At 50.9% G+C, this 27,593-nt stretch overlaps 1 protein-coding gene across 1 annotated transcript; it reads right to left on the reverse strand.

Annotated features, from left to right (window-relative positions):
• Positions 1-24,600: 24,600 nt before the first annotated feature.
• Positions 24,601-25,857, reverse strand: LOC144123708 (uncharacterized). Its single transcript, XM_077656486.1, has one exon. It carries the CDS (start codon positions 25,855-25,857, stop codon positions 24,601-24,603), a length of 1,257 nt encoding a protein of 418 aa, XP_077512612.1.
• Positions 25,858-27,593: the final 1,736 nt, after the last annotated feature.

Here is a 27,593-nt window from a genome sequence, read left to right on the forward strand (position 1 = left end):
CCTGGTGGCACCTGCATTTTCTTTCACCCTTTTTATAACATCAGCTCCCGGACCTCCACTGTACAAGGCCCTGTACATGGGCTCTGGGAAAACAATATCACAAAGATCATGGTACAACTTTTTTCTTTTAGTTTTAAACAAATAATCGCTGGAAAAACGCGTTGAAAAAAACCTAACACTTGCTACAATCTCTTTGTAGTAACCAAGCATTCCACCTGAGACCTCTTCTGTGGAAACAACAAACTCGGGCAGCAATCGCCGCAGCCTCACCTGGCACACGGTGCGCAAGAAAGGGCATGAAACGTCGCGAAAAAACAAAAAGAAACGGTTCACCAGCTGCCTTAAAAAGAGGTACCCTAGCCCCAGGCCCCCGTCTTTTACCCGCCGGAACAGGTTCGTTCAGATGCAACGTTCCCATTCGGAAGCCCATATAAAGACGGCAAAAATCAGGTGTAGCTTCTGAATGTTCACCCGAGAGCAATGCAAAACCTGGATGACATACCAGAGCTTGCTAATAAAAAAAAACGTTGCAGACTGTAGCTCTGGCGAAAATTGAGAAATTGGTGCCTTTCCATTTTTCAGATCAGTCACGTGATTCTTTCGTTTGCTGTTTCCAATACTCCTCGCTTTCGCGATAAGCATCGAGCGGAACGCCCAAATACTTGCCCGGGGTCGCTGCCCACGGTACATTGGCAAAATGGTACTAGTGCGATGGCCACGATTTGGGCCAGCATGAACTTTGGGACAACATGAACTTTGTGTCCCAAAGTTCATGCTGGCCCAAATCATGGATTCATACCAACTGGCCCAGAAAAATGCCATTTTGCGATGGCCACCATTCATGCCAGAGTTCAAGGCATTTGGACCAATTAACCCCGCTACCGGTGACATCGCTGAACTCGCGTACACACCCCACAGCTTCGCTTATGCTCCCCTGATCAGCCGTGAATACACCAACGTCGTCTGCATACACCAGCACCTCAACTTCAGCAGCTTGTAACCGAAAGCCCTGCCGCACTGAACGCTGCACGCTAATGGGGGCCCCCAGACAAATAATTGTTAACGATCAATCTTGTCGTGCAGTTTCGATACGCCAGGGCTACACCCTCGCGGATAACTGAACCCACATTCACATGGTCTAAAACGGAAAACAAGATTTCGTGAGAAACACAATCAAAAGCCTTTTCGAGATCAATCTGAAGCATGGCCACTAGCCCATTAATGTCATCGCAGCTTTCAAGTACACTGCGCGCTTTGTGAATGTTGCAAAAAATCAATCGCCTTTTTATTCCACATGTCTCATTGGGTCTAACAATATCCGATATCACTGTCTGCAGTCTTCGCGCCAATACCTTCAAAAATATTTTGTAGTCCACATTAGTGAGTGCTGTCGGTCGATATGCGGTAACAGATTGTAATTTCTCTATATTATCAGTTTTAGGCATCAGTACTGTATGGGAAGTCCCAAAAGACGGAGGCAAAACGTGTATTTAATAGGCTTCATTAACATTGTACAGAGCACCGGGGCAATTTCATAAAATAAAAATGCCGCACTGAATCCATCTAGTCTTGGTGATTTTCCGAGGTTTAATTCGTCTATCGCGTGCTCTACTTCGTTTTGAGTTATTGCTAGTTCCATTTTCTTTTTCCTTTCTTCGTCCAGCCATGGCACTGCACCAAGAAACTGATGCTTAAATGCGACTGCGTCTACCAGATGCCATGAAAAAAGCCTCTGGTAGAATTCTTTAAAGGCTGCTTCGATGTGGTCAGTGTCTGCCGATAAGATACCCCCCTCCCCCCTCCCATTCTATTTTAACGATGTGATTCCTTTCAGCTTGGGCTTTCTCTAAGCCGAGAGCACGTTTTGATGGCGCTTCGCCAGCAGCTGTGTCTTCCGCCCTCGCCCTAACCAGTGCTCCGCGATAACGCGTTCTTCCATAAGCTCTATCTTCTGTTTGGTTTTCCTGACATCTTCTATCCATTTCCCAGGTGCTTGCATTCCTGCTTTAGCAACGTTTGCAGAAGTGCCCTTAACTCAGCTTCGTCTTGTTTTTCCTTATACCGGATACAAGTGGCCCTTTCTATTGATTTGATTTTTAAAGATTCTTTGCTTAGCTCCCACTGTTGCCAAATCTTCAGCTTCTTGCACGCGTTTGTTTTTCCTATTTCATCCTTTACTGCTCGGTAGTAGACATCGTCGCGAAGAAGCGGGTTGTTTAGCTTCCACATTTCCCATGAAAATGCCTTGCTTCGCTTCACACTTCCCAGGCAGCCCTCAACTTATCGCGCGCATTAAGGACACAATTGAAATCGCCTAAGCCAATGAGCTGCCTCTTTCCTCAACCACATTCGGCGCATACACGGTAACAATGCGCCACTCACTGCTGTTCAGAGAAAAATCAAGGACAATACACCGGCCAGACACACGAAAAATAAGCTTGCATCTCTAGTTCCGGCATCTTCTTTACAAAAAGCACGCAACCAGCCGACGTCCCCACTGCATGACTGACGACAGCAAACAATCTAGTCGTGAAGCGTCGCAGCATGCTGTCGGTTCCTTCGTTGCCGTCTACTTTCGTCTCCTGCATGGCCAATACATCTATCTCGCGCTCCGTAATAAGTCAGTACACCTGACTGTTTTTTTCCTGGTCGCCAGGCCCCTGACATTCAGCGTAGCGACTTTAAAGGCGGAGGCGGGAGCCATTTTTGCGCAAGAGGAAGGACCCAACAGCATAGTGCTTACCTCCCACGTATAGCGCGGATAGACACCTCTGTTGCCGCCGGTATCATCTGGCGGAAGAACATCGGCCTGCTCGAGAAGTACCTTGTCGCCGGCCCGCTTGTCATCCTAAAGGTTTTGGCGCGGCCGGAACTTTGGACGCGGTGCTTGAGCAGTTTTTGCAAGGGGTTCTTCGACGCCGGGCGCTACCACCTTGTCCCCTTCGGGGATGGTCAGGTCGTGGGGACGCTTCGCCGGGGCGGTGACGGGGGGCGTGACGCTTGTGCTGGCGCCGCTCTTCTGGTGATTTTCCTCGCCCGGCTCTTTTTGCCTCAACGCCCTCGGATTCTGTTGGGGTAGCCCCGTTCCCAGATGTCACGTTAGCGACGCCGTGGGAGTCTGCCGTCGGCGCTTGGCTCGCTCGCTGGTTCGTCGGCCGCCTTGGTGCTATCCCTGGAACGCACACACGTGGCAAGCGCTGAAGCCGACTTGCCCGCTTCGTCCGTGCCAGTCGCTGCTTCCTCCGCCTCGGCGACGTCCATGAGTTCCGCGGTGTCGTTCGCCTTTCCGAGCCCGGCAGCCGCCGCGTAGGTACGGACGCAGTCCGCGTCCGCGTGTCCATAGCGCCTGCATTGGGAACACCAGGGCACCTTGCAGTCGCGACGGACGTGACCCGTGCCGTGACAACGCAGGCATTGCATCGGTCGCCCGGGCACGACCACAAGGGCCAGCTCACCGGCTACTCGCACCGGGTGTGGCAAATCATCCACCTTCATTCCCGGCTTCAACTTGAGTAGCACGGTCCTGGTGGTTGAGCGTTTCTCCTTCATCCCTTGGACGCGCCAACGCTCCCGCGTCACCTCCGTCACGTTTCCGAACGCCGCGAAAGCAGTCCGGATGTCATCGACAGCCACGCCGTGCAGCATCCAATGCCGGCGCAGCTTTACCTGCTGATCCTCCGGGTCGAAAATGATGCACCGGCGTCATTTTGCTTGTAGCTCCTTGAACGCAGTAAGTTTTTTCGTGGCTTCAGCACTGCTGAGCGTCACCGCCCACACATGATTAATCTGATACGCCCCCAACGCAACGACGTCGGGGAGCACACCAGCGTTGGCGAGGGCGTCCCGAACATTTTCCATCCTGTAGGGCCTCGCTCGCACGTCACCGTGCAGAAACACCGTGTTTAGCAGAACACGTCTGGTTGGCAGAGTAGGCAGAACAATCTCGTACTCATCTGCGTCGGCAGCAAACCTGTTTCCGCGGCCAGCGAGGGCCGCTATCGCCGCTCCGCCGGAGGTCATGATTCTGCGCCCGCACCGAACGGTTGCCGGAAGTAGAATCCACTCGGCCACGACTGCGATATAGAATACGTGCACTCGTCACCTCCTCTTCAATGGTGCGAGAGGGGCCAAAATAAAATACCTTTCCCGCAGTCGACAGGATTCGAACGTGTGCGGGGAGACCCCAATGGATGTCAAGCCAACCGCCTTAACCCTTCGGCCACGACTGCGATACAGAATACGCTCACTCGTCACCTCCCCTTCAACGGTGCGAGAGGGGCCAAAATAAAATACCTTTCGCGCAGTCGACAGGATTCGAACGTGTGCGGGGAGACCCCAATGGATGTCAAGCCTATCGCCTTAACCCCTCGGCCACGACTGCGATACAGAATACGCTCACTCGTCACCTCCCCTTTAACGGTGCGAGAGGGGCCAAAATAAAATACCTTTCCCGCAGTCGACAGGATTCGAACGTGTGCGGGGAGACCCCAATGGATGTAAAGCCCATCGCCTTAACCCCTCGGCCACAACTTTTTTGTCTTTATTGCCGATTCATACGTGCTAAAACAAAAGTAGAAATGATTAAAACAGCAGCAGCCTACTTGGCTGACACGGGAGAGGTTAAAATCTTCTCAAGACAACTAAGTCGTCTAGAACAGAGGTCCATTCGGGCGGTTCAGCTTGCGCACTATAAACTTCTCTTAGGCTCACAACACTTCAAATAAAGTTTTCTCGCACCGAACGGATATTAACATCGGCATGTCGCACTTGCATTCGTGTCCTCCAAAGGCTGTGGAGGCCCAAGAGCATGATTGAATCATATGGCACTCCTCCTTCGTTTGTGATCGGCAAAAACCTGATGCCGTATGGATGCAGAGTAAAATCTTTTTTCACGGTTCGTTGGAGGACATCCCAATGAAAAATTGGGTCCCAACATTCAAGAAACACGTGCTCCACCGTTTCAGGCTTTTTGCATAGTAGGCAGTTCGTCGTCCATGGGACTAAAATCCCCTTTTCATGCAGCCACGTCTTAATAGGAAGTGTATTAGAATGTAAATTAAAGAGGAATGTTTTTACGGTTGGTTTAACCGGCATTCTTTTAATTCGTTTTAAGACGTCTTGCCCTGGGCCTCCACGGTGCGGTAAACGATAAATTGGAATCGGCAGCATTGTTTCCACAAGATTCTTATACAACTCTTTTTTGGAAACATTACACAAGTACTCAAGTGAAAAACGCGCGTACAGTAGTCGAAAAGAAAGTACAACTTCTCTCATGTACCCATTGACAGCGCCGCACATACCTTCACAGCATGAGACAACGATTTCTGGAAAGAGTCTCTGCAACCTTACTTGGATAACAGTCCGCAGAAAGGGATCCCTTTGATCTCGGAGAACGATAAAACGCGACACAACTTGGAGCAAGAATAAGTGCACGAGGCCGAGCCCTCCTCGTTTAAACAAAAGAAACAAATTGGTACGTCTAGTTTTCTCCCAGCTTGACGCCCCAAAAAACACAGCAAACACGCGATGCATCTTTTGAATGCTGGCCCGACTCGCACACAGAACATTCATCATGTACCATATTTTCGATACAAGGAAAAGGTTGCATGCAAGCACGTCAAAACATTGATAACTGCCTTCCTTGCCATGCATCTGCTTCCTCCCTCGCCCTTGAGCACTGCTCGTTCCAACTTTCACTTGGATCACCATAAAAGTCAAGGGGGAAGCCGAGATATTGCGTTGGCAGGCAAGACCATCGCAGCCATGAGAAGTGATCAGGCATCTTTTCCCAGTCACCGTGCCAAAATCCAGAGCCCTTGTCCCAGTTTATCATAAACTCCGTTTGCTTGCAAAATTTATCAACAATACTGATCCCTTCATTAATACTGTCTCGATTGGAACTGAATACTGCGAAAACGTCCGCATAAGCGAGAGTTTTGACATGTGCCGACTGCAATCGAAAGCCTTAGATGGGGTCATTTTTGGCAATAGCTAAACATAGTGGCTCTAGGTATGCCGCAAACAAAAGGGGTGACAGCGGGCATCCCTGCCTTACTGACGAACGCACTGCCAGCCTATCTGTGAGGTCACCATTTAGATTAATGCGCGTGGTGCAGTTTGCATATGCCATTCTGACGCCTTATATGATAACGCGGCCAACGTTCCCGTGCTGTAGTATGTGAAAAAGTACATCATGTGACACGCGATCAAAGGCTTTTGCCAAATGCAGTTGCATCATAGCAATGTGGTCCCCCATCGCATCACAGCATTCGAATACAGTGCGTGCGACGCGTACATTCGTGGCAATGCTGCGTCCTATGATTCCGCAAGTCTGGTGCGGTCCAACCAATTTTGTTATTACTCTCTGGAATCTCCTAGCTAGGACCTTCATGTATATTTTGTAGTCAAAGTTGGCGAGGCTTATCGGGCGATAGGACCCCACCAACAAACGCTTATCTGGGTCATCTGATTTTGGGATCAACACAATGTGCGATGTGGTGAATGACAGCGGTACTTGCTTATGTTGATACGCCTCATCCAGCACTCTTAGCAGTAACTGAGCGACTATCGGCTTAAATGTCTTGTAAAACTCGGCGCCCAGCCTATCAGGTCCTGGAGCTTTACGGGTCTAAGTCGTCAATTGCAGATTCTATTTCATTCTCAGTCATGGGTACCTCGAGACTCTCCTTTACATCATCCTGAAGTCTTGGCATGAAAGACAAAAAGTATGAAGAGAAAGCACACCAATCTATCTTACTTGGCCAAGAAGGTAGTTGAAGTACTCTTGAAATGTCTGCTGGATTACATTGGCATCACATGAAATTTCAGCACCATTTCTTATCTGACTTATTTCTTTGTCTAGCGTACCGCTTTTCATCTGTTAAGGCTGGCTTCGTCGGCGTTTCACCGGCCCACAGTTTTTTGTCCTTGCGCGCATAACTGCGGCGTTATACCTTTCACTGTCTAGTCTTTCAAGCTGGATTTTCACATCCCTTATATCTTTTGCATATCTCCCGGGCTCGTAGCTTTCCATGCCTAATAAAACTGCAGTTGTTCGCGCTGCTTTTTCTTCTTGTTTTTCTTTGTGTCGGTTGGAGCAACTCTTTTCTATGGCTTTACTTTTTAGCCACTCTTTGAAGTCTTCCCACTGAACGGCAAAAAGACTGGGTCGCTCCTCGAGCAGCCTCTGCATTACATTTACGATGACTTTTAAAAATCACTCGTCCTCCGAGCGTTTGGCATTGAATTTCCAGAGATTGCAGTTAAAGCGCGTACACCTTTCTTTCACACCAAAACTTCCTATCACAAGACAATGATCACTAAAAGCCACAGGTTCAACTTTGTAACCTGTGCAAACGGGCACAAGTTCAGCGGATGCATAAATCCTATCCAATCTGGCAGGGCTATCACGTTGAAAGTGTGTGTATAGTGGTCTATTATCGCAGGTAACTATGCTGCCAATATCCTCTAAGCTGTTGTCGTTAACCAGAGCGTTTCATAATTGTGCACTCCTACCACGCACAGGCGGACACTTCACTCGATCGGCAGCGGCACACACACAGTTGAAATCGCCCAAGAGCAAATGCAATTTATCACAAACAATGTAAGACTCCAATCTGGTAAAAAATTCCTGTCGTTCCTGCAGTGTCAACGTTTGGTGAATACACGCATATAATGCGCCAGTATAACTTCGAAAAAGAAAAGTCAGCTACAAAAAGGCGTCCACTTGGACAAGAAAAAATCGACTCCACACTGATGCCTAATTATTGCGCCGAAAAAGGGCACACCCGCCCGATGTGCCAACAGAGTGGAAAACACAGACACTAAAGAACGCACTAAAGGTGGATACCATATGCTCAGTAAACTCCTCACTTTCAATTTTCGTCTCCAGTACAGCTACAATGTCCAGCGCATTGTCAGCAAGAACACGATTAAGTTGGCATTGGCGCCTACGAGCACCAATACACCTAACATTCAATGTTGCTATGCGCAAAGCTGTGTCAAGTTTCATTGCCATGCGTGAGGAATAGCTGACATATGATACACAGTGCACACCAAAACGGACGAAACACTTCTAGACTCACAGTGTGCACTGTGCGGCGTCGCCAATCCATTAGTCCGTTTGCAGGCGCCGGGAAAACCGCTAGACAGTCCTTCGCCGGCCGTTCCAGACCTTGGCACTACCTCTGCTGGGTACTTTCAACCACAACCGCGGAAAACACGAACATGCTTACACAAACACATTGCAGCGGTAAGGAGGCGGCTTCACCGTCTGCCGTGTCTCAGCCACAAAGTTGGGCCGTGGTTTCAAAGACGAGCGCCAAATTCCCGGGGATTTCGTCGGTGGCTCGTCAGTGCCAGCGCCTACCTGTGGCTTTTCACCGACGCTTTCCTCGTGGGCGCCCTTCGCAGCTATGAGGCCGTGAGCCTCCTGGTTGGAATCCTCGCTGTTGTGCGGTCCCACGTTATCGGGATTTTCAGCAACAGCTCCCGTCGCTTCCTTTTGCGTGCTCACGGGTTCAGTTGGAAGGTCACGCTGCACTGGTACGTCCGCTGCAACTGCGGTGGACGTCGTCGACCCTTGCTTCGTCAGGCGCGTTAACGTAGGTCCATCCCATGTCGCTGGCTGCCCAGTTTCACGGGCCGCGTCCTCCGCGTCCGCCTCGTCCATTAGCAGCTCAGCCGAGTCTTCACTGGTCCCGGTTCCAGCAATGCTCGCATAAGTGAGGGCACATTGGCCGTCTTCGTGGCCGAACCGTCGGCAGGCTCCGCAACGTGGGACTTGACACTCTTTTCGGATGTGGCCCATATTGTGACAGCGTAGGCATAACAGGGGGCGGCCTGGTACGACGACCAGCGCCAACTCACGGCTAACGTTCAGCTGGTGCTGGAAGTTGTCGAGCTTAACTCCGGCTTTCAATTTCACTGTGACGAGCCTCGTTGTCGAGCCCTTTTCTAGCACACACCGCACTCGCCAACGCTCTCGGGCGATTTCCGTGACTTTCCCGTAGGGCGCCAAGGCAGCACGTACGCCTTCTTCCGGTACGTTGTGCAGCAGCCAGTGTAGTTTCAGCCGCACATCCTGGTTTGTTGGGTCAATCACTAGTCAGCGGCTTTTTTTCACAAGCATTTCACCGACGCTCAAAAACTTCGTTACAGCTTCGGAATCCTTGAGAGTGACTGCCCAGATGTGGCTCATCCGATACGCCCCCAGGGCGATAACATCCGGGAGCAGCGCGTGCTGAGCTAGGGCATCCCAGAAATCGTCGACCCGGTACGGGCGGGCTCTGATATCGGCGTGCAAAAAAACTGTACTTACAACGAAACGCTCTGTAGGCAATCCCGACAGAACAACCCGGTAAACATTTTCCTCATCAGTAAACCTGCTACCGTGGCCAGACATGGCCGCTGAAGCCGCTCCTACGGAGCCCGTCATCACACGTCCGTCACGCTCGGTGGCCGGAAGCAGAATCCCTTGGCCACGACTGCGATAGAGAATACGTTCACTCGTCACCTCCCCTTCAACGATGCGAGAGGGGGTAAAATAAAATACCTTCCCCGCATTCGACAGGATTCGAACGTGTGCGGGGAGACCCCAATGGATGTCAAGCCCATCGCCTTAACCCATCGGCCACGACTGCGATACAGAATACTGCCGCGAATATTTGCAATGTTTGCTCGTTTTTCAAATCTGCCGCCACAAAACTTATCGCTTTGTTTGCGACGCAAGACGCGACTAGATTTATCTCGATTGATCGCAGCCAGGCAGAGCTGATTCTACGTTGTTCCGGAATGTTCTAGCAACTTTGCACGCTTTATCTCGAAAGCTCGCTACCAGCTTTAAATTGAGCACGGCCGACAGCGGCGGGCATTCTGTTCGACGACCGCCGAGCACGCTCGTCGCTTCGCCGCCGCCGAGTGATTCAGTCCATTTTGGGTGCAAGTCAGCCCAATAAACAGTTTTCATTTAGAAGACCCTTTCGTCCGTCTTCATCGCTGCTTCGACTGCCGTCACCACTACGTGACATCTGGTGGAGGTGCGGGGTGGCCTTCCATGTTCCGGACGCCCCCTTCAAGTCGTGAAGCCAGCCCTCAGCGCTTCGCACCCGAGGACGAGTCAGCAGCTCAGCGAGCCAGCCGACGTCTCCAGGGAGAAGAGCCTGAGTTCGGGAAACTGCCGGACCGCACCAGACAGCGAAAAGACGCTGCTACGAGCACCTCAATCTCGCCGAAGACGTCGACAACGATCATACTACAGCAGTCGCGGGTGCCGTTGCAACTTTCAGTGGATCCCTAGGCGAAGACCCTGAAGAATGGTTGGATCAATCTGAGCGCGTGGCGTCATTCAACAAGTGGGATGATGCGGCAAAAATTAGACACGTGTTCTTCTCATTGGATGGCTACGCACGCACGTGGTACGAAAACTACGAGTCGTCCCTTACGACATGAGAACTATTCAAGGGAGAACTATTGAAGGTATTCGCCAGCGTCGTGAGGAAAGAAAGAGCCGAACGACTCCTCGAGTCCAGGACACAGCTTTCGAATGAGCCCGTCCGCGGTTACGTCCAGGAGATGAAGCGCCTATTTCGCCGCGCCGACCCCGGGATGACCGAGTAAAAGAAAGTTCAGTTTCTAATGCGCGGCGTAAAAGAACAACTTTTTGGCAGCCTCGTCCGCCAGCCGCCAAAAACAGTCGAGGAATTCATGCAAGAAGCCTGTACGATTGAGAAGACCCTCGACGTCCGAGCTCGGCAGTGCAACCACCCTTCCTGTGCCTGTGCAATCCGTTCGGACACGCCGGCCACCACCACCGACAGCTTGCGGGAAGTTATCCGCGAAATCGTCCGAGAGGAGCTACGCCGATTACTGCCATCCTCCCCACAGCCACAAGCATCGACTCTGAAAGATGTGGTACGGGAAGAAGTGCAACAGGCACTTTGCACCCCTACAGCCACAGAACCCCACGCCACGACCTACGCCGCTGCAGTAAGGACTGCTCAGCCCCAACGACAACCGCCAGGTCCTCCCCGAGATGCCACTTGTTCCACAGCGCCGCCTCCCAGCCCCCGCCCGCCCAGCTTATGACCGACGCTCAAACCCCAGGAAATGCGACGCCTGGAGGACCTCCGACAACCGGCCGTTGTGCTTCCATTGCGGTGAGGCCGGCTATATTCTTCGTCACTGCCCCTACCGACGTATCGGTCTTCGAAGATTTGCCGTTAACACCCCACGACCACGCTTCGGCCAATGTCCGCCGGAAATCGACGAGTACCTGCTTCGAGAGGAGTACACGCCGAACCGCTTTTTCGCGCTCACCATCGCCGTCAACCTCCCGCTTTGCGTTGCCACGCCGCAGCTACGCAGCCGCGGTACGAGAAAGTCTCCCAGCCCCCGTAGGGGAAACAAAAGACGGCAACCTCTGGAGGTGAGGTTGCTCACGAGCGAAACGCCAAAGATCCTCCACCCACCACCCCCATGAAGACGCTGCACGCGCGACGCCGCTTGAAGAACCGACACTCGCTGCACCGACGCCGCACACAATGACAACCCCGACCACGACGCAAACTGCCTTCAAAACGACGCCGCCACCCAGAAAAGCTTCGACCACACGCCCCACGCGACTCGCATACGCGACGAAGCCGTGATCCGACGCCGAGAGCGACATGCAATGCAAGAGCCAGGATATCAGACTTAGAAGTGACTATCGACGGCCGGAAAGTTACCGCTCTAGTCGACACAGGAGCCTATTACTCGGTGATGAATGGAAAATTCGCTGCGCATCTGAGAAAAGTCAAAACGGCTTGGTATGGCCCACACATTCGCACCGCGGGGGGCCACCTCATTACGCCATCAGGACGATGCACAGCGCGAGTTACTGTCAAAGGACATAACTATCCTGCGACCTTTGTTGTGCTACCGCAATGCTCCCGCGAAGTGATCTTGGGTATGGATTTCTTTAATGAGCCTCAGGCGATCATCGACCTGCGATCCAAGCTGATCACGCTTTCGACGGACGAAGCCATCGCTTCGATGAAAACTCGGGAAAATCACGTTGCCCTGAGTGTCCTGAAGGAAGTGAGCGTCCCACCCCGTTCAAGCGTTATCGTGACCGCAGGCGCCACGAAAGCCATTAACGCTGAAGCCATCATCGAGGGGAACATGCAGTTGCTTCTAGACCGAGGAATCAGCAACGCAAGAGGCATCGCACGTTTCCGCAATGGCCAGGCCGAAGTACTGCTGATTAGCTTCAGAGAAGAATACCGCCACAGTAACAGAGGAACGACGATTGCTTTCTTCGACGAAATATCCGACATACGAGACTCCTTCGCCCTCTCTGACCCTTCTGTAGAAGTTTCGCCTGACCAAGAGAACTCGCTCACTTTCGACATCAACCCAGCCCTGCCCCGGAACAGACAAGACCAGATCCGCAATCTGGTTCGAACCTACAGTGAATGTTTTTCGACACCGCCGAAGGTCCGACAAACGCCAATTGCCATGCATCGCATTATAACGGACCAACACGTCCGACCTCTCCGTCAAAACCCGTACCGTGTGTCGCCGCGAGAACGACAAGCCATCCGGGACCAAGTCGAAGAAATGCTTCGCGACGACGTCATCCAGTCTTCAAACAGCCCATGGGCGGCACCGGTTGTTCTTGTGAGAAAGAAAGAGGGAGCACTTCGATTCTGCGTTGATTACCGCCGCTTGAACAACATAACAAAGAAGGACGTGTCCCCCTTCCCCGCATCGACGACACAGTGGACCGCCTCTGCAATGCCAAATATTTCTCGTCGATGAACCTCAAGAGCGGCAACTGGCAAATTGAGGTCGACGAAAGAGATCGCGAGAAGACAGCATTCATCACTCCGGATGGGCTGTTTCAATTCAAGGTGATGTCATTTGGTCTCTGTTCCTCACCAGCGACGTTTCAGCGAGTAATGGATACAGTGCTGGCAGGGCTGAAGTGGCAAATTTGTCTGGTATAGTTAGACGACGTCATTGTCTTCGCCTCGAACTTTGAAGAGCACCTCAAAAGACTTCGTACAGTACTAGACGCCATCAGGTCGTCTGGCCTAACCTTGAAAGCAGAGAAGTGCCACTTTGCCTACAAGGAGCTGCTGTTTCTAGGACACATTATTAGCAAGGAGGGAGTACGCCCGGATCCGCAGAAAACAGCTGCTATTGAATAGTTTCCATCGCCGGCAAATAAGAAAGCAGTGCGCCGATTTCTCGGACTGTGCGCATATTACCGACGATTTGTTAAAAACTTTTCGCGCATCGCCGAGCCCCTGACCAATCTGACAAAAGCAGACGTGCCGTTTAAATGGGAAGCGCCGCAAGCAGAAGCCTTCAAGGAACTTCAGTGTCGTTTACAGTCCCCACCGATCCTCGCGCATTTTGATGAAAACGCCGATACCGAAATTCATACCGACGGAAGCAGCGTGGGCTTAGGAGCCGTTCTCGTTCAAAAAAGCGACGGGATGGAGAAAGTCATCGCATACGCTAGCCGTTCCCTTTCCAAGGCCGAGGCTAAGTATTCGACAACAAAGAAGGAGTGTCTTGCCATCATCTGGGCTATGTCAAAATTCCGCTCCTACCTATACGGACGACCGTTCAAGGTTGTCAGCGATCACCACGCGCTGTGCTGACTTGCGAATTTGAAAGACCCCTCTGGCCGACTCGCCCGATGGAGTCTGCGTCTCCAGAAGTTTGACGTCACCGTCGTTTACAAGTCCGGACGTAAGCACTCTGACAACGATTGCCTCTCACGAGCCCCTGTCGATACACCGCCGCCGGACGACGACGAGGACGCCTTCCTGGGACTCATCAGTCCCAGCTCTTTTACTCAGCAGCAACGCTCGGACACCGACCTAAAACGCCTCATCGAGTACCTGGAAGGCAAGGTTCCTTCCCCCCCCCCCCCCCCGCTTCATTCAAGCGAGGACTGCCTTCCTTCTGTGTGCTGAATGGGGTCCTTGTGAAGAACTTTGCAGCGAGAAAAACAGCCTACCTCCTTGATGTACCTGCTTGTCTCCGCGAAAAAGTTCTACACACTTCACACGACGAGCCGACCGCTTGACATCTCAGGTTTACTCGCACCCTTTGACGCATTCAAGACAAGTATTACTGGCCCGGACTGTCTGCCAATGTCGCACATTTTGTGAAAACCTGCCGAGATGGTCAGCGACCAAAGACCCCTCCGAAACGACCAGCAGGATTTTTGAACCCCATTGAACCTCCCTCAAGGCCCTTTCAGCAGATCGGCATTTTTTCAAACCTCAACATCTAGAAATAAGTGGATCATCATAGCGACCGACTACCTGACCCGCTACGCCGAGGCGAAAGCCCTACCGAACAGAACAGCAGCAGAAGTCGCTAAATTTTGCGTGGAGTGCATTCTTCGACACGGCGCCCCCGATGTGCTCATCATGGACAGAGCAACAGCATTCACGGCGGAACTAACGCAAGCTATCCTGCGTTACAACCAAACCAGCCACCGGAGGACAACTGCATACCATCCGCAGACCAACGCACTGACCGAGCGCCTGAACAAACCATCGCCGATATTCTCGCCATGTATGTCGATGCCGAACACAACACCTGGGATGTCATCCTGCCTTGCGTCGTCGTCGCCTACAACATCGCAGTGCAGGAGACCACCCAGATGACGCTTTTTAGGCTCGTCCATGGCAGGGAGGCCACGACCACATTAGACGCCATGCTGCCCAATGTTACAGAAGAATAGAACGTCGACGCTGCCGCCTACCTTCAACGCGCAGAAGAAGCTCGAAGGCTTGCCAGATTACGGATCAAAGATCAGCAGCGGTCCGACGCCAGGCGCTACAACCTACGAAGACGCAACGGGGAATACAAGCCAGGAGACCAAGTCTGGGTGTGGACACCCATTCGCCGCCGTGGCTTGAGTGAAAATTTTTTGCGCCGCTATTTCGGCCCGTACAAGGTTCTTCGTCGGCTAGGTGAACTGGATTATGAAGTCATCCCTGACGCAATGACTGCATCCCAGCGACGCCGCGTACGACCAGAAGTTGTCCATGTAGTACGTCTGAAGCCGTATTATGCGCGCTAAAGGCCGCTGCATTTCCATGCTCTATTTTCGCAAGATACGTTTTTTTCTCTTACTAGTCGCATTATTTGTTTTCATGCATCGGGTCGATGCTTCTTTGAGAGGGGGGAATAATGCCGCGAATATTTGCAGTGTTTGTTCTTTTTTCAAATCTGCCGCCACACCACTTAATCGCTTTGTTTGCGATGCAAGACGCGACTAGATTTATCTCGATTGATCGCAGCCAGGCAGAGCTGATTCTACGTTGTTCCGGAATGTTCTAGTAACTTTGGACGCTTTATCTCGAAAGTTCGCTACCAGCTTTAAATTGAGCACGGCCGACAGCGGCGGGCATTCTGTTCGACGACCGCCGAGCACGCTTGTCGCTTCGCCGCCGCCGAGTGATTCAGTCCATTTTGGGTGCAAGTCAGCCCAATAAACATTTTTTTAGAAGACCCTTTTGTCCTTCTTCATCGCTGCTTCGACTGCCGTCACCACTACGTCACAATACGCTCTCGCCGCCTGCCCTTCAACGGTGCGAGAGGGGCCAAAATAAGATACCTTTCCCGCAGTCGACAGGATTCGAACGTGTGCGGGGAGACCCCAATGAATGTCAAGCCATCACCGTAACCACTCGGCCACGACTGCGATACAGAATATGCTCACTCGTCACCTCCCCTTCAACGGTGCGAGAGGGACCAAAATAAAATACCTTTCCCGCAGTCGACAGGATTCGAACATGTGCGGGGAGACCCCAATGGTCAAGCCCATCATCTTAACCCCTCGGCCACGACTGCGATACAGAATATGCTCACTCGTCACCTCCCCTTCAACGGTGCGAGAGGGACCAAAATAAAATACCTTTCCCGCAGTCGACAGGATTCGAACATGTGCGGGGAGACCCCAATGGATGTCAAGCCCATCACCTTAACCCCTCGGCCACGACTTTTTTTTCTTTATTGCCGGACTTCGGCAAGAATTACAATACACAAATACACTTACAGGGCACAATGAGCAATACTTAACACTATCCGCCTGGTGGGTTGTGGCTTCGTCATATTAAAACTCAAAACTCTATAAGCGCCACCAATGGCTCTACTCTTTCGAGCCACTCGGGTGCTTCAGGAGCGATTTTCTGAATTTCAGTATACTCATACGTACACTCCTGAAAATAGATCCGTGCTGGCCGTACATCAGGATCGCAATGATATCCTGCCATTCTGGAGCGCCAAATACAGTGGAGACCCATTAGCATAATAAGGTCGAATGGTGTCATATCCTCACTCTCTACAGGCAAGTACCGTAATCCATGAGAGTCTAGCGGAAATACCTTTTTTAAAGTCCTTTGCAAGATGTCCCAGAAGTATACCCCTTCCCAACAATGCAAAAAAACGTGGTCTGTTGTCTCCGGTTGTTTACAGATTAAACAATGTGATCCCCAAGGTAGAAATAAATTCTTCCACTCCAAAAATTTCTTTACTGGTAGTGTTCCGGTATGTAACTTAAAGAAGAATGTTTTTGCACTTGGCGGCACCTGCATCGCCTTCACACGCTTAAGTACGTCGCGTCCCAGGCCTCCACTGTATATGGCCCTGTACATAGGTTGTGGAAGAACTACATCGCACAAATCCCTATACAACTTCTTCCAGCTAACAGAAGACAAATACTCATACGAAAACCGAACAGATTGGAATCGAACACTCGCGCCAACCTCTCTAAAGTAACAAAAAATACGTCCCGATAAATTTTCGGTTGAGACAACAAAATCCGGCAGTGCATTTCCAACCCTTAATTGGCACACAGTGCGCAAAAACGGATCCCTTACATCACACACACAAAAAAAAAATCTGCTTACGACCTGCCGCAGAAATAAGTGCCCCAGACTGAGGCCACCGTCCTTGACCCGCACAAACAAATTCGTCCGGCTGCATCGTTCCCAGCCTGCAGCCCATACAAAAACGGCAAAGGTCCGGTGCAATCTCTGTACGTTCATCCTTGCACAATGCAACACTTGCATCACGTACCACAACCTAGACATAAAAAACAGATTACACACAGTGGCCCTTGCGAAAATTGACAGATGTTGCCCTTTCCACCTCTCAACCTTTTCACGCATGGCTTGCGTCTGTTCTCTCCAGTACGGTTCGCTATCGCGATAACCGTCTAGTGGGACGCCCAAGTATATTACTGGGGTCGTCACCCAGGACATGTTCGCAAAATTGTCGGGCTTCGTTGGCCATTCTCCGTGCCAAAACCCCAAGGACTTTGACCAATTCGCTTTACTGCCTGTGACTTTGATGAATTCTTTTATACATGCCACGGCCTCGGTTACACCTTCCCGATTCACTGTGAACACTGCCACATCATCCGCATAGGCATGCAACTTAAATTCTGCCGCCTGAAGCTGGAAGCCACGAATTTTTTCATTTTTCATGATATTCAAACACAACCCTTCGATGTGAATGCAGAATAGAATGGGGCTAAGGGGACAACCCTGGCGCATCGAACGCTGCAGGACGATGGGGGCCCCCAGACTCTTATTTACAATTAGTCTTGTCGTGCAGCTAAGGTACGCCAAGGCCACTCCCTCGCGAATAATGGACCCTGCATTTACATGGTCGAGTATGCAGAACAGGATTTCGTGCGAAACACAATCAAATGCTTTCTCAAGATCAAGCTGAAGTATTGCTACACCGCTATTTGTATGATCACAACATTCAAGCACACACCTCGCTCTATGAATATTGGTAACAATGGAGCGTCCCTTGATCCCACACGTCTGGTGAGGACCGACTATATCTTGGATAACTGACTGTAATCTACGGGCTAAAATCTTCATGAAAACTTTATAATCTACGTTTGTGAGTGCGATAGGGCGATATGCTGTGACCTGTTGTAACTTTTCTGCTTCATCATATTTAGGAATAATACTGTGTGGGATGTACCGTAAGACGGAGGCAATTCATTTACTTTGTAGGCTTCATTATACACTGCTGTCAGTACTGGCGCTATTTTGTGTTTATATGCTTTGTAAAAAGCCGCACTTTATCCATCAGGTCCAGGTGATTTTCCAAGGTTCAAATTTTCTATCGCATGCTCGACCCCTGACGCAGTTATCGACAGCTCCAACCTTTCTTTCTGTTCGTCATCTAATCGCGGTAAAGCGCCAAGAAACTTTTCCTTGAATGCGCTCACATCCACTTCTTGCTTTGCAAACAGGACCTGATAATATTCAAGAAATGCCTTCTGGATATGATGGCTTTCTCCAGATAACGCCCCACCCCAATCAATCTTTTCAATGTGGTTTCGCTGAGCATGCGCTTTTTCAATTTCTAGCGCTCGTTTTGACGGTGTCTCCCCAGCTGCTACATCTTGCGCCCTAGCCCGCACAAGCGCGCCACGATAGCGTTCTTCTTCGAAGAGTTCAATTTTGAGTTTTAGTTTTCTAATGTCGTCGATCCATTTTCCCGGCTCTTCGCTTTCTTTTTCGACAAGTTTAGCCAGTAAAGATCTTAAATTTTCTTCCTCACGCTTCTCCTCTTGTCGTATACAGCTTGGCCTTTCGATCGCTGCTATCTTTATTTGTTGTTTGCAAAGTTCCCACTGCTGCCATACTTTCAGTTCTCCGCCCGTCTCTAATTTGCGATTTCTTCATTTACTTTCCTGCTAAAGATGTCGTCTGTAATGAGCTTACTATTTAATTTCCACATCTCCCAAGAAAACTGATTTTCTCTTTTCTTTGTCCCTATCCCACACTCCACTAAACAGTGATCAGAAAATGATACCGGTACTACACTGTAGGTACTGCATTTTGAAATAACATCCGGAGACACATAAATGCGATCTAGCCGTGCATGGCTTGACCGCTGAAAATGTGTGTACCTCACACAACGCTCGCCTTCTAAACATTCCGCCACGTCATCGAGGTTGCACGTCGCTATAACCTCTGAGAGTGCATCAGTGCTTCTGTCCCTAAACGCCCGTGCACTGGTTTTATCACAACCTCTCAGGACGCAATTGAAGTCACTCATGACGATCAGGGATTTCTCACAAATTAAGTACTTTTGTAGGCTCTGAAAAAAAAACTGTCCTTTCATCCACCGCATTTGGAGCGTACACACAAATTATGCGCCAATATGTTTTGTTGTACACGAAGTCAACCAAAACACCTCTACCCGATGGACACGCCATATATCCCTGAACCTCAAGTCCCGGTACATTCTTAACAAAAATGACAAAGCCCGCAGACGTGCCTCTAGCGTGGGACACTACTGCAAAAAACCTAGACGTGAAACGTCGCACCATGTTCCCGGTCTCATCTTCCCCGTCAACTTTCGTTTCCTGCACTGCCAGGACGTCAATGTCATGCTCAGTTAAAATGCGGTATACCTGGCTCTGCTTCTTCTTGCTTGCCAGTTCCCTGACGTTAAGTGTATCGACTTTTATGGGGGACCTAGGAACCATTTCATACAGAAGAAAGAGGCCGGGAACGTGGTGCTTACCCTTCCCGTCTAGCGCGTGGCTAGACGACGTCTTTGACACCGGAGCCATCCGGTGCTTGTTCCAGGCCTGGCTGTGGGGGCGGTTTATCGATGGTTCTCCTCTCCGTCGACACATTAGGTCGTGGTCGGATGGATGGGCGCTTTCCTTGGGTCGTTTTTGCCGGCGGCTCCTCGACACTGGGGGCTGCCGCCTTGTCTCCATCTGTTCCGGTCTGGGCATGTGGTCTCTTCGCTGGGGCAGGACCACTGGTAGTGCGGGCGCCGCTCTTGTCATGGTTCTCGTTCGGAGTAGCTGGCTCGGTTTCTTGGAGCGCTGAGTCGGTTTCTTGGAGGGCCGGCGCGCTTATTTCGTCACTCGACGCCTCCATCCCATTTGTCGAAGATTCTGCCCCTTCAGGCTTCCGCCCATCATCGCTGCTGGAGGGTCCCGAAGAGTCCGTCGTGCCTGCGTGCTTTTCGGGTTCGCCTATGCCTTTTGCAGATTCTTCGGCCTCGGCTACGTCCATTAGGAGTTCCGCAGAGTCATCTTTCGACACAGCGCCCGTAGTCACCGCATAAGTGCGGACACAGTCGGCATCCGCGTGACCGTACCGCCGACACTTCGTACAGCGCGGAAATTTACATTCACGCCGCACGTGACCCGTACCGAGGCAGCGCAGGCACTGCATTGGACGTCCAGGCGCCACGACAAGAGCCAACTATCCGGCGACGCGTACCTGGTGTGGTAGGTCATCAACGTTAAGACCGGGCTTCAATTTCAGTAGGACAGTTCTTGTCGTTGAGCTCTTGTCATTGAGGCCTTGGATCCGCCACCGCTCTCGCGTAACGTCGGTCACTTTACCTAACGCCGCTAATGCCGTCCGGATGTCGTCGTCGGCCACACCATGAAGCATCCAGTGTAGCCGCAGCTTTACCTGTTCGTCTTCCGGGTCGATGATAAGGCAGCGGCGTCTCTTAACTTGCAGCTCATTGAAGGCGAGCAACTTCTTTGCTGCCTCCGTGCTCCGCAGGGTAACCGCCCACACATGGTTGATTTGGTACGCCCCCAACGCGACCACGTCGGGGAGCGTACCGGTATCGGCCAGGGCGTCACGGAAATCCTCGACACGAAACGGCCTCGCTCGCACGTCTCCATGCAGAAAAACCGTGTTGGAAACAACACGTCCTGTTGGCAGTGTCGGAAAAATGATCTGGTAATCCTTATCTTCAGTCTTACATCCTGTTTCCGCGGCCGCCTAAGGCCGCTGTCGCCGCTCCGCTGGAGCCCATGATACTGCGATCCGATCAGCTCCGCTGCCGGAAGCAGAATGCCTCGGCCACGACTTCGATACAGAATACGCTCACGCGTCACCTCCCCTTCAACGGTGCGAGAGGGGCCAAAATATACCTTTCCCGCAGTCGACAGGATTTGAACGTGTGCGGGGAGACCCCAATGGATGTCAAGCCCAACACCTTAACCCCTCGGCCACGAGTGCTTTTTTTTATTGCCGGGCTTCGACAAAATACAACAAAAAGCATACATGGGTAGACACCCAAACTACAAAAATGTAGCCTACAGCCTACAGAGGGCCAGGCCTTGCCAGTTTAAAATTCCCTGAGTTCCGTCAAAGGTTCGAGCTTTGAAAGCCACTCAGGGGGACATGCTTGTGTTTTCAGCACCTCGATGAACTTGTGCATTGTCTCACGGAAATACAATCGCGCAGGCCGCGCATCCGGGTCACAATGAAAGCCTGCCATTCGGGAGCGCCATATGCTATGGAGGCCCGCGAGCATTACTAAATCCAACGGCATGCCATCTTCTTTTGCTGTAGGCAAGAATCGGATTCCACACGGATCCAATGGTAATTCTTTTTTGATGGTCCTTTGAAGGACGTCCCAAAAATATACCCCTTCCCAACAGTGCAAGAAAACGTGGTCGATTCGTTTCTGGTTGTTTACATAAAAGGCAGTGGGATCCCCAAGGAAGGTAAAACCCCTTTTTTTCTTGGAAAGATTTTACAGACAGAGTCCCGGTGTGAAGCTTGAAGAAGAAATTTTTTGTTCCCGGTGGTACCTGTATTTTTTTCACCCGTTTCAGGGCATCTCTGCCTGGGCCTCCGGAGCATATTGCCCTGTACATTGGTTCCGGCAATAGCACGTCACATACATTCTTGTACAATGTTTTCCGCTGAACACCACTTAAATAATTTTTTGAAAATCTCGCCGTCAAAAACCTGACGCTAAACACAACCTCTTTAAGAAAACCAGAAATACCTCCAGTCATAGTCTCCGTTCCAACAATGAAATCTGGCACAGCACGCCCGAGCCTGACTTGGCATACGGTACGCAGAAAGGGATCTTTAACGTCTCGGAGAAACAAAAATCTGTTTACTATCTGCCGTATGAACAAGTGCCCCAGACCAAGTCCCCCTGCCTTGATGCTCCTGAACAAATTTGTCCGGCTGCACCTCTCCCATTTTGAGGCCCATATGAAGACAGCGAGAATACGGTGCAGCTTTTGCACATTTAACCGTGAGCAGTGGAGTACTTGCATCACGTACCAGAGCTTGCTTATCAAAAACAAATTGCACACAGTTGCTCTTGCAAATACAGACAAATTAGCACTTTTCAATTTTTCGGCTTTCTCACGCGTTTCTTCAACCTGTGTTTTCCAAAAAGGCTCAGTGTCCCTGTAAAATTCGAGTGGAACACCTAGGTATTTCACGGGTGTTGTCACCCAAGAAACGGTGGCGAAAACAGCTGGAGTTGACGGCCATTCTGCGTGCCAGAATCCCAGGCACTTGCCCCAATTCACCAAATTTCCAGTGATCTCACTGAAACCCTTTACTGCTTTGATTGTCCTGCTTATGCTACCTTGGTTAACGCAGAAAACAGCAACGTCATCTGCGTATGCTAAGAGCTTCACTTCTGATGCCTGTACACGAAAACCATGAATAGCCTCATTTCCTATAATGATTAGGCAGAGGGTTTCTATATAAATACAAAACAGCAGGGGGCTGAGGGGATAGCCCTGGCGTACCGATCTCTGCACACTAATGGGGGCTCCCAAGGTCTTGTTTACTATTAACCTCGTAGTGCAGTTATGGTAAGCCATGGCAACACCCCCTCTGATAACAGAACCAACGTTAATGTAATGTAGAATGCAAAGCAGCAATTCGTGCGCCACACAGTCAAACGCCTTCTCAAGATCAATCTGAAGAACTGCGACCCGAGCATATATTGCGTACAACACTCAAGCACGCACCTAGCCTTGTGAATATTCTCAACAATGGAACGCCCCTTGATCCCGCACGTTTGGTGAGGTCCGACTATTTTATGCATTACGGTCTGTAGCCTGCCTGCAAGAACCTGCATATAAATTTTGTAGTCGACATTTGTGAGGGCTATGGGCCTGTAAGATGTTACCTGTCTGAGTTTTTCTGTTTGATTGCTTTTTGGTATGAGCACAGTATGCGAGGGTGCATATGATGTAGGCAGAGCATGCAACTCACACGCTTCATTAAATACCACTGAGAGGAGCGGTGCTAGTTCCTTCTTGAAAGCTTTATAAAAAGCCGCGCTCAGGCCGTCGGGCCCCGGCGACTTTCCTGAGTTTAATTTATCAATAGCCTGTTCCACTTCTTGTTCGCTAATTGGCAGCCCTAATCTTATTCTGTCTGCGTCATCAATACGTGGCATGGCCCCTAAAAATATCTCCTTAAATCTTCCCATCTCAACATGCCTCGAAGCGAAGAGCGCTTGATAGTAATCAAAAAAAGCCTTTGCAATGCTGTCATCGTCAGACGCAGTGGCCCCGCCCCATTGAATTTCCGCGACATGGTTTCGCCGAGCGTGCGCCCTTTCCATTCCTAACGCCCGTTTTGTGGGTGTTTCGCTCGCGGCGAATTGCTCAGCTCTCGCGCACAAGTGCGCCGCGATATCGCTCTTCCTCTATCGCTTCTAGCTTTTGTTTGGTTTTTCGGACGTCTTCACTGAAAACACCCGGTGCCTTGCATTTCTGAGCTAATAACTTGTCCAGTAAGGACTTCAAATGTGCCTCGCTTAACCTTTCTTGAAAACGTATGCAGCTGGCCCTCTCTATTGCATACACTTTTATCTGCTGTTTCCAACTTTCCCATTCTTCACCAGCTGCCCGATTGCCATTAACGGTTATTTTATTAATTTCCTGTGCCGCAAACCCGGTGAAAATTTCGTCTTCCAGAAGCTTATTGTTGAATTTCCAGAGGTCCCACTGGAAAGAGTTTTTACGTTTTACCGCGCCTATGCTACATTTCACCAAGCAGTGGTCCGAGAAAGTTGCAGGAACAACATCGTAGCTGTGACACTTTGGCGACAGGTCGACCGATACATATATTCTATCAAGGCGGGCATGGCTACTTCGTTGGAAGTGCGTGAACATCATGCCGCGCTTGTATACCACACATTCAGTCACGTCCTCCAATGCAAACTTATCGATCAAGCGACGCAGAAGTTCGGTGCTTTCATTTCGGTGGGACCGCGTGCTGGTTTTGTCAGCCGCGCTCAAGACACAATTAAAATCTCCCAACAATATCAGGTGTTTTTCTGTGCGTAAGAAACGCTGAATGCTCTCAAAAAAAAGCTACCCTATCCTCGCCCACGTTAGGTGCGTAAACGCAAATTACTCGCCATTCAGAGCAGGCGAAAGCAAAATCCACTACTACACAACGACCCGAAGGGCACGATGTGTACGCCTGCACCTCGAGGCTAGGCAGCTTTTTTATAAACACAATGCATCCGGCAGATGTGCCGACGGCATGGCTCACGACCGCATAGAATCTTGACGTAAAACGTTGCACGATACTCTCGGTGTCTAGTTCCCCTTCCACTTTCGTTTCCTGAATAGCAAGCAGATCGATATTTTGATCTGTTAAAATGCGGTGCACTTGGCTCTGCTTCCTCTTAGCGGCAAAACCTCTGACATTAAGCGTTGCAAAAGTCAAGGAGGTTGCAGAAGCCTAAAAACGTGTCAAGACGCCGAGAGCACCGTGCTCACCTTTCACGTCTAGCCCGAAGCTAGACGCCGTTGCCACCACCGGAGCCGTCAGGAGCGGATGCCTGGTTTTGCTGCGGAAGCAGTGGAGGCGCCTTCTCGGCGACCTGCTTGCCTGCCGCAAGGTTGGGCGTTGGCCTGAGTGTTGGTCGCCTGGACTGGCCTGTTTTCGCTGGCGGCTCCTCAACGCCGCCATCTGCGGGCTTGTCCCCTTCGTTGTCGATCGGGTCGTGAGGTCGCTTGGCTGGGGCGGCGACGGTCGTCACACGGGCGCCGCTCTGGTTCATCTGTTCCTCGCTGGTCGGTGGTTGGTCGACATTTTTAGCCGGATGACTGGTCCCGTCGCTGGATGACCCTTCATTTGTCCCAGCAGGAATTAGCGTCCCCGGTTCCTTCCCACCGCCGCTGGCCGTGTTTCCGTCGCCGCTCGAGTGCCCCGAAGACTGCGTCGTCACCGCCGGTTTCGTCGTCACGTCGGTTCCCTTTGCCGCCTCTTCTGTCTCGGCGACATCCGTAATATGCTCCGTCGTGTCGACTCCCATTGCCAGCCCGGTTGCCACTGCGTATGTGCGGACGCAGTCGCTGTCGGCGTGGCCGTAACTCCTGCATTTCGAACACCGGGGCACTTTACACTCTCGCCGAACGTGGCCCGTGCCATGACAGCGCAAGCACTGCATCGGTCGCCCCGGCGCCACAACAAGGGCCAGCTCCCCGGCGACACGTATCTGGTGAGGCAGATCGTCGACCTTCAAACCAGGTTTCAGTTTTAGGAGCACAGTTCGTGTGGTAGATCCCTTGTCGAGGACGCCTTGGACGCGCCACCGTTCCCGTGTAACTTCTGTTACCTTCCCGAACGCAGCAAAAGCCGTCCGGATGTCTTCGTCGGCCACGCCTTCCAGCATCCAGTGGAGCCGTAGCTTGACTTGTTGGTCTTCCGGATCGATGATAAGACATCGCCGCCCTTTCACTTTGAGCTCCTTGAAGGCGAGAAGCCTCTTGGCTCCTTCAGCGGTCTTGAAAGTCACAGCCCAAACGTGGCTGATTTTGTACGCCCCCAAAGCCACCACGTCAGGGAGCGTACCAGCCTGGGCCAGCGCATCACGAAAATCCTCGACCCGAAAGGGCCTAACACGAACATCGCCGTGCAGAAAAAGTGTGTTTAAAACCACACGTCCGGTAGGCAGCTGTGGCAAGATAACCTGATAGTCCGTATCGTCGTTTTCCTCGATCCTGTTTCCGCGGCCAGCAAGGGCCGCTGTCGCCGCTCCGGCGGAGCTCATGATCCTGCGTTCGTCACGCTCGATGGCCGGAAGTAGAATGCCTCGGCCACGACTGCGATACAGAATACACTCACTCGTCACCTCCCCTTCAACGGTGCGAGAGGGGCCAAAATAAAATACCTTTCCCGCAGTCGACAGGATTCGAACGTGTGCGGGGAGACCCCAAGGGATGTGAAGCCCAACACCTTAACCCCTCGGCCACGACTGCGATACAGAATACACTCACTCGTCACCTCCCCTTCAACGGTGCGAGAGGGGCCAAAATAAAATACCTTTCCCGCAGTCGACAGGATTCGAACGTGTGCGGGGAGACCCGAATGGATGTGAAGCTCAACACTTTAACCCCTCGGCCACGACTGCGATACAGAATACACTCACTCGTCACATCCCCTTCAACGGTGCGAGAGCGGCCAAAATAGTGATCACAGATTGTTTCCTTGATTACGCCACTGTCTGCCGAAACCCCTGCCCCAGTGTTTATTTTTCGTATTTGCTTTCGGCACGAGTATCTTTTTTTCATCGGATATCGCTCGTTTTGTTGGTGTTTCCCCTGCCCATAGCTGCTCAGTTCGCGCCCGAATAACTGCCGCAGTATACTTATCGGCGTCCATTTTTTCCAGCTGGGCTTTGACATCCCTGATTTCATTAAAGCATGTGCCTGGTTGTGCGCTTTCTATACACGTGAGGTATTCAAGCTGTTCACGAAGCTCTGCTTCCTTTTGTTTCTCGGCATATTTCAACTGCGTACCTTTTTCAATAGCTCTTATTTTTACCCTTTGCTTAAACTCCTCCCACTCTGCAGCGAAGTTCGACGGTTGCGCTGTAATTAGCTTCTCTAGTTCTTGCTTTACTTCCTTAGCGAATCCTTCGTCCTCCAACAACTTATTATTTAATTTCCATAAATGCCAATTAAACCGCTTTTTGCTTTGCTGCCTGCCAAAGGTTGTAATCACTAGGGCGTGGTCACTGAAAGCCACAGGTCTGACATCATACAATGTGCATAGTGAAAAACGTTCTGCCGACACATACACTCTGTCCAATCGGGCATGGCTATTGCCCTGAAAATGGGTATACCATGTACAAGGGCCATTGGTGAAAACACTTCCAATATTTTCTAAATTATGGCCATGGACCAATTCGTTCAAGACATCAGCACTCCTATCTCTCACAAACGAACTTCTTGCACGATCGGTAGCCTGACAGACGCAGTTGAAGTCACCCAGTAGGATTAGTACTTTGTCACAGTTTAGGTATGTCTCAAAGCGGTCAAAAAACACTCTTCGCTCGGACTCCGCATTTGGTGCATACACACAAATAACTCGGAACTCAACGCCAGAGTACAAAAAATCAACGACAAGAAGACGGCCGCTATCACACGAGAAAAGTGACTACACCGTAATACCGAAATTATTGCGAAGAAAAAGTACGCAGCCGCCAGAGGCACCTACAGAATGACACACACATACTTCAAAGTGCGTACGAAAAACGGACACCATACATTCTGTAGCTTCTTGGCTTTCAATTTTAGTTTCTTGTATTGCAACTACGTGCAGATCGTTGTCTAGAAGAAGGCGACTGAGCTGGCATTGTCGCCTTCTTGCTGCAAGGCCTCGCACGTTTAAAGTGGCTACACGCAGTGCTTCAGTTAAAATGAGAGCCATATCGAGAAAAAAAAACGCCTTATTTTATGGTGTCTGCCTTCGCGCCACGCCTAAAAAAAAAATCCCCAGACCCCA

This window comes from Amblyomma americanum, chromosome 3 (assembly GCF_052857255.1).
Source record: "Amblyomma americanum isolate KBUSLIRL-KWMA chromosome 3, ASM5285725v1, whole genome shotgun sequence".
Classification (NCBI taxonomy): Eukaryota; Metazoa; Arthropoda; class Arachnida; order Ixodida; family Ixodidae; genus Amblyomma; species Amblyomma americanum.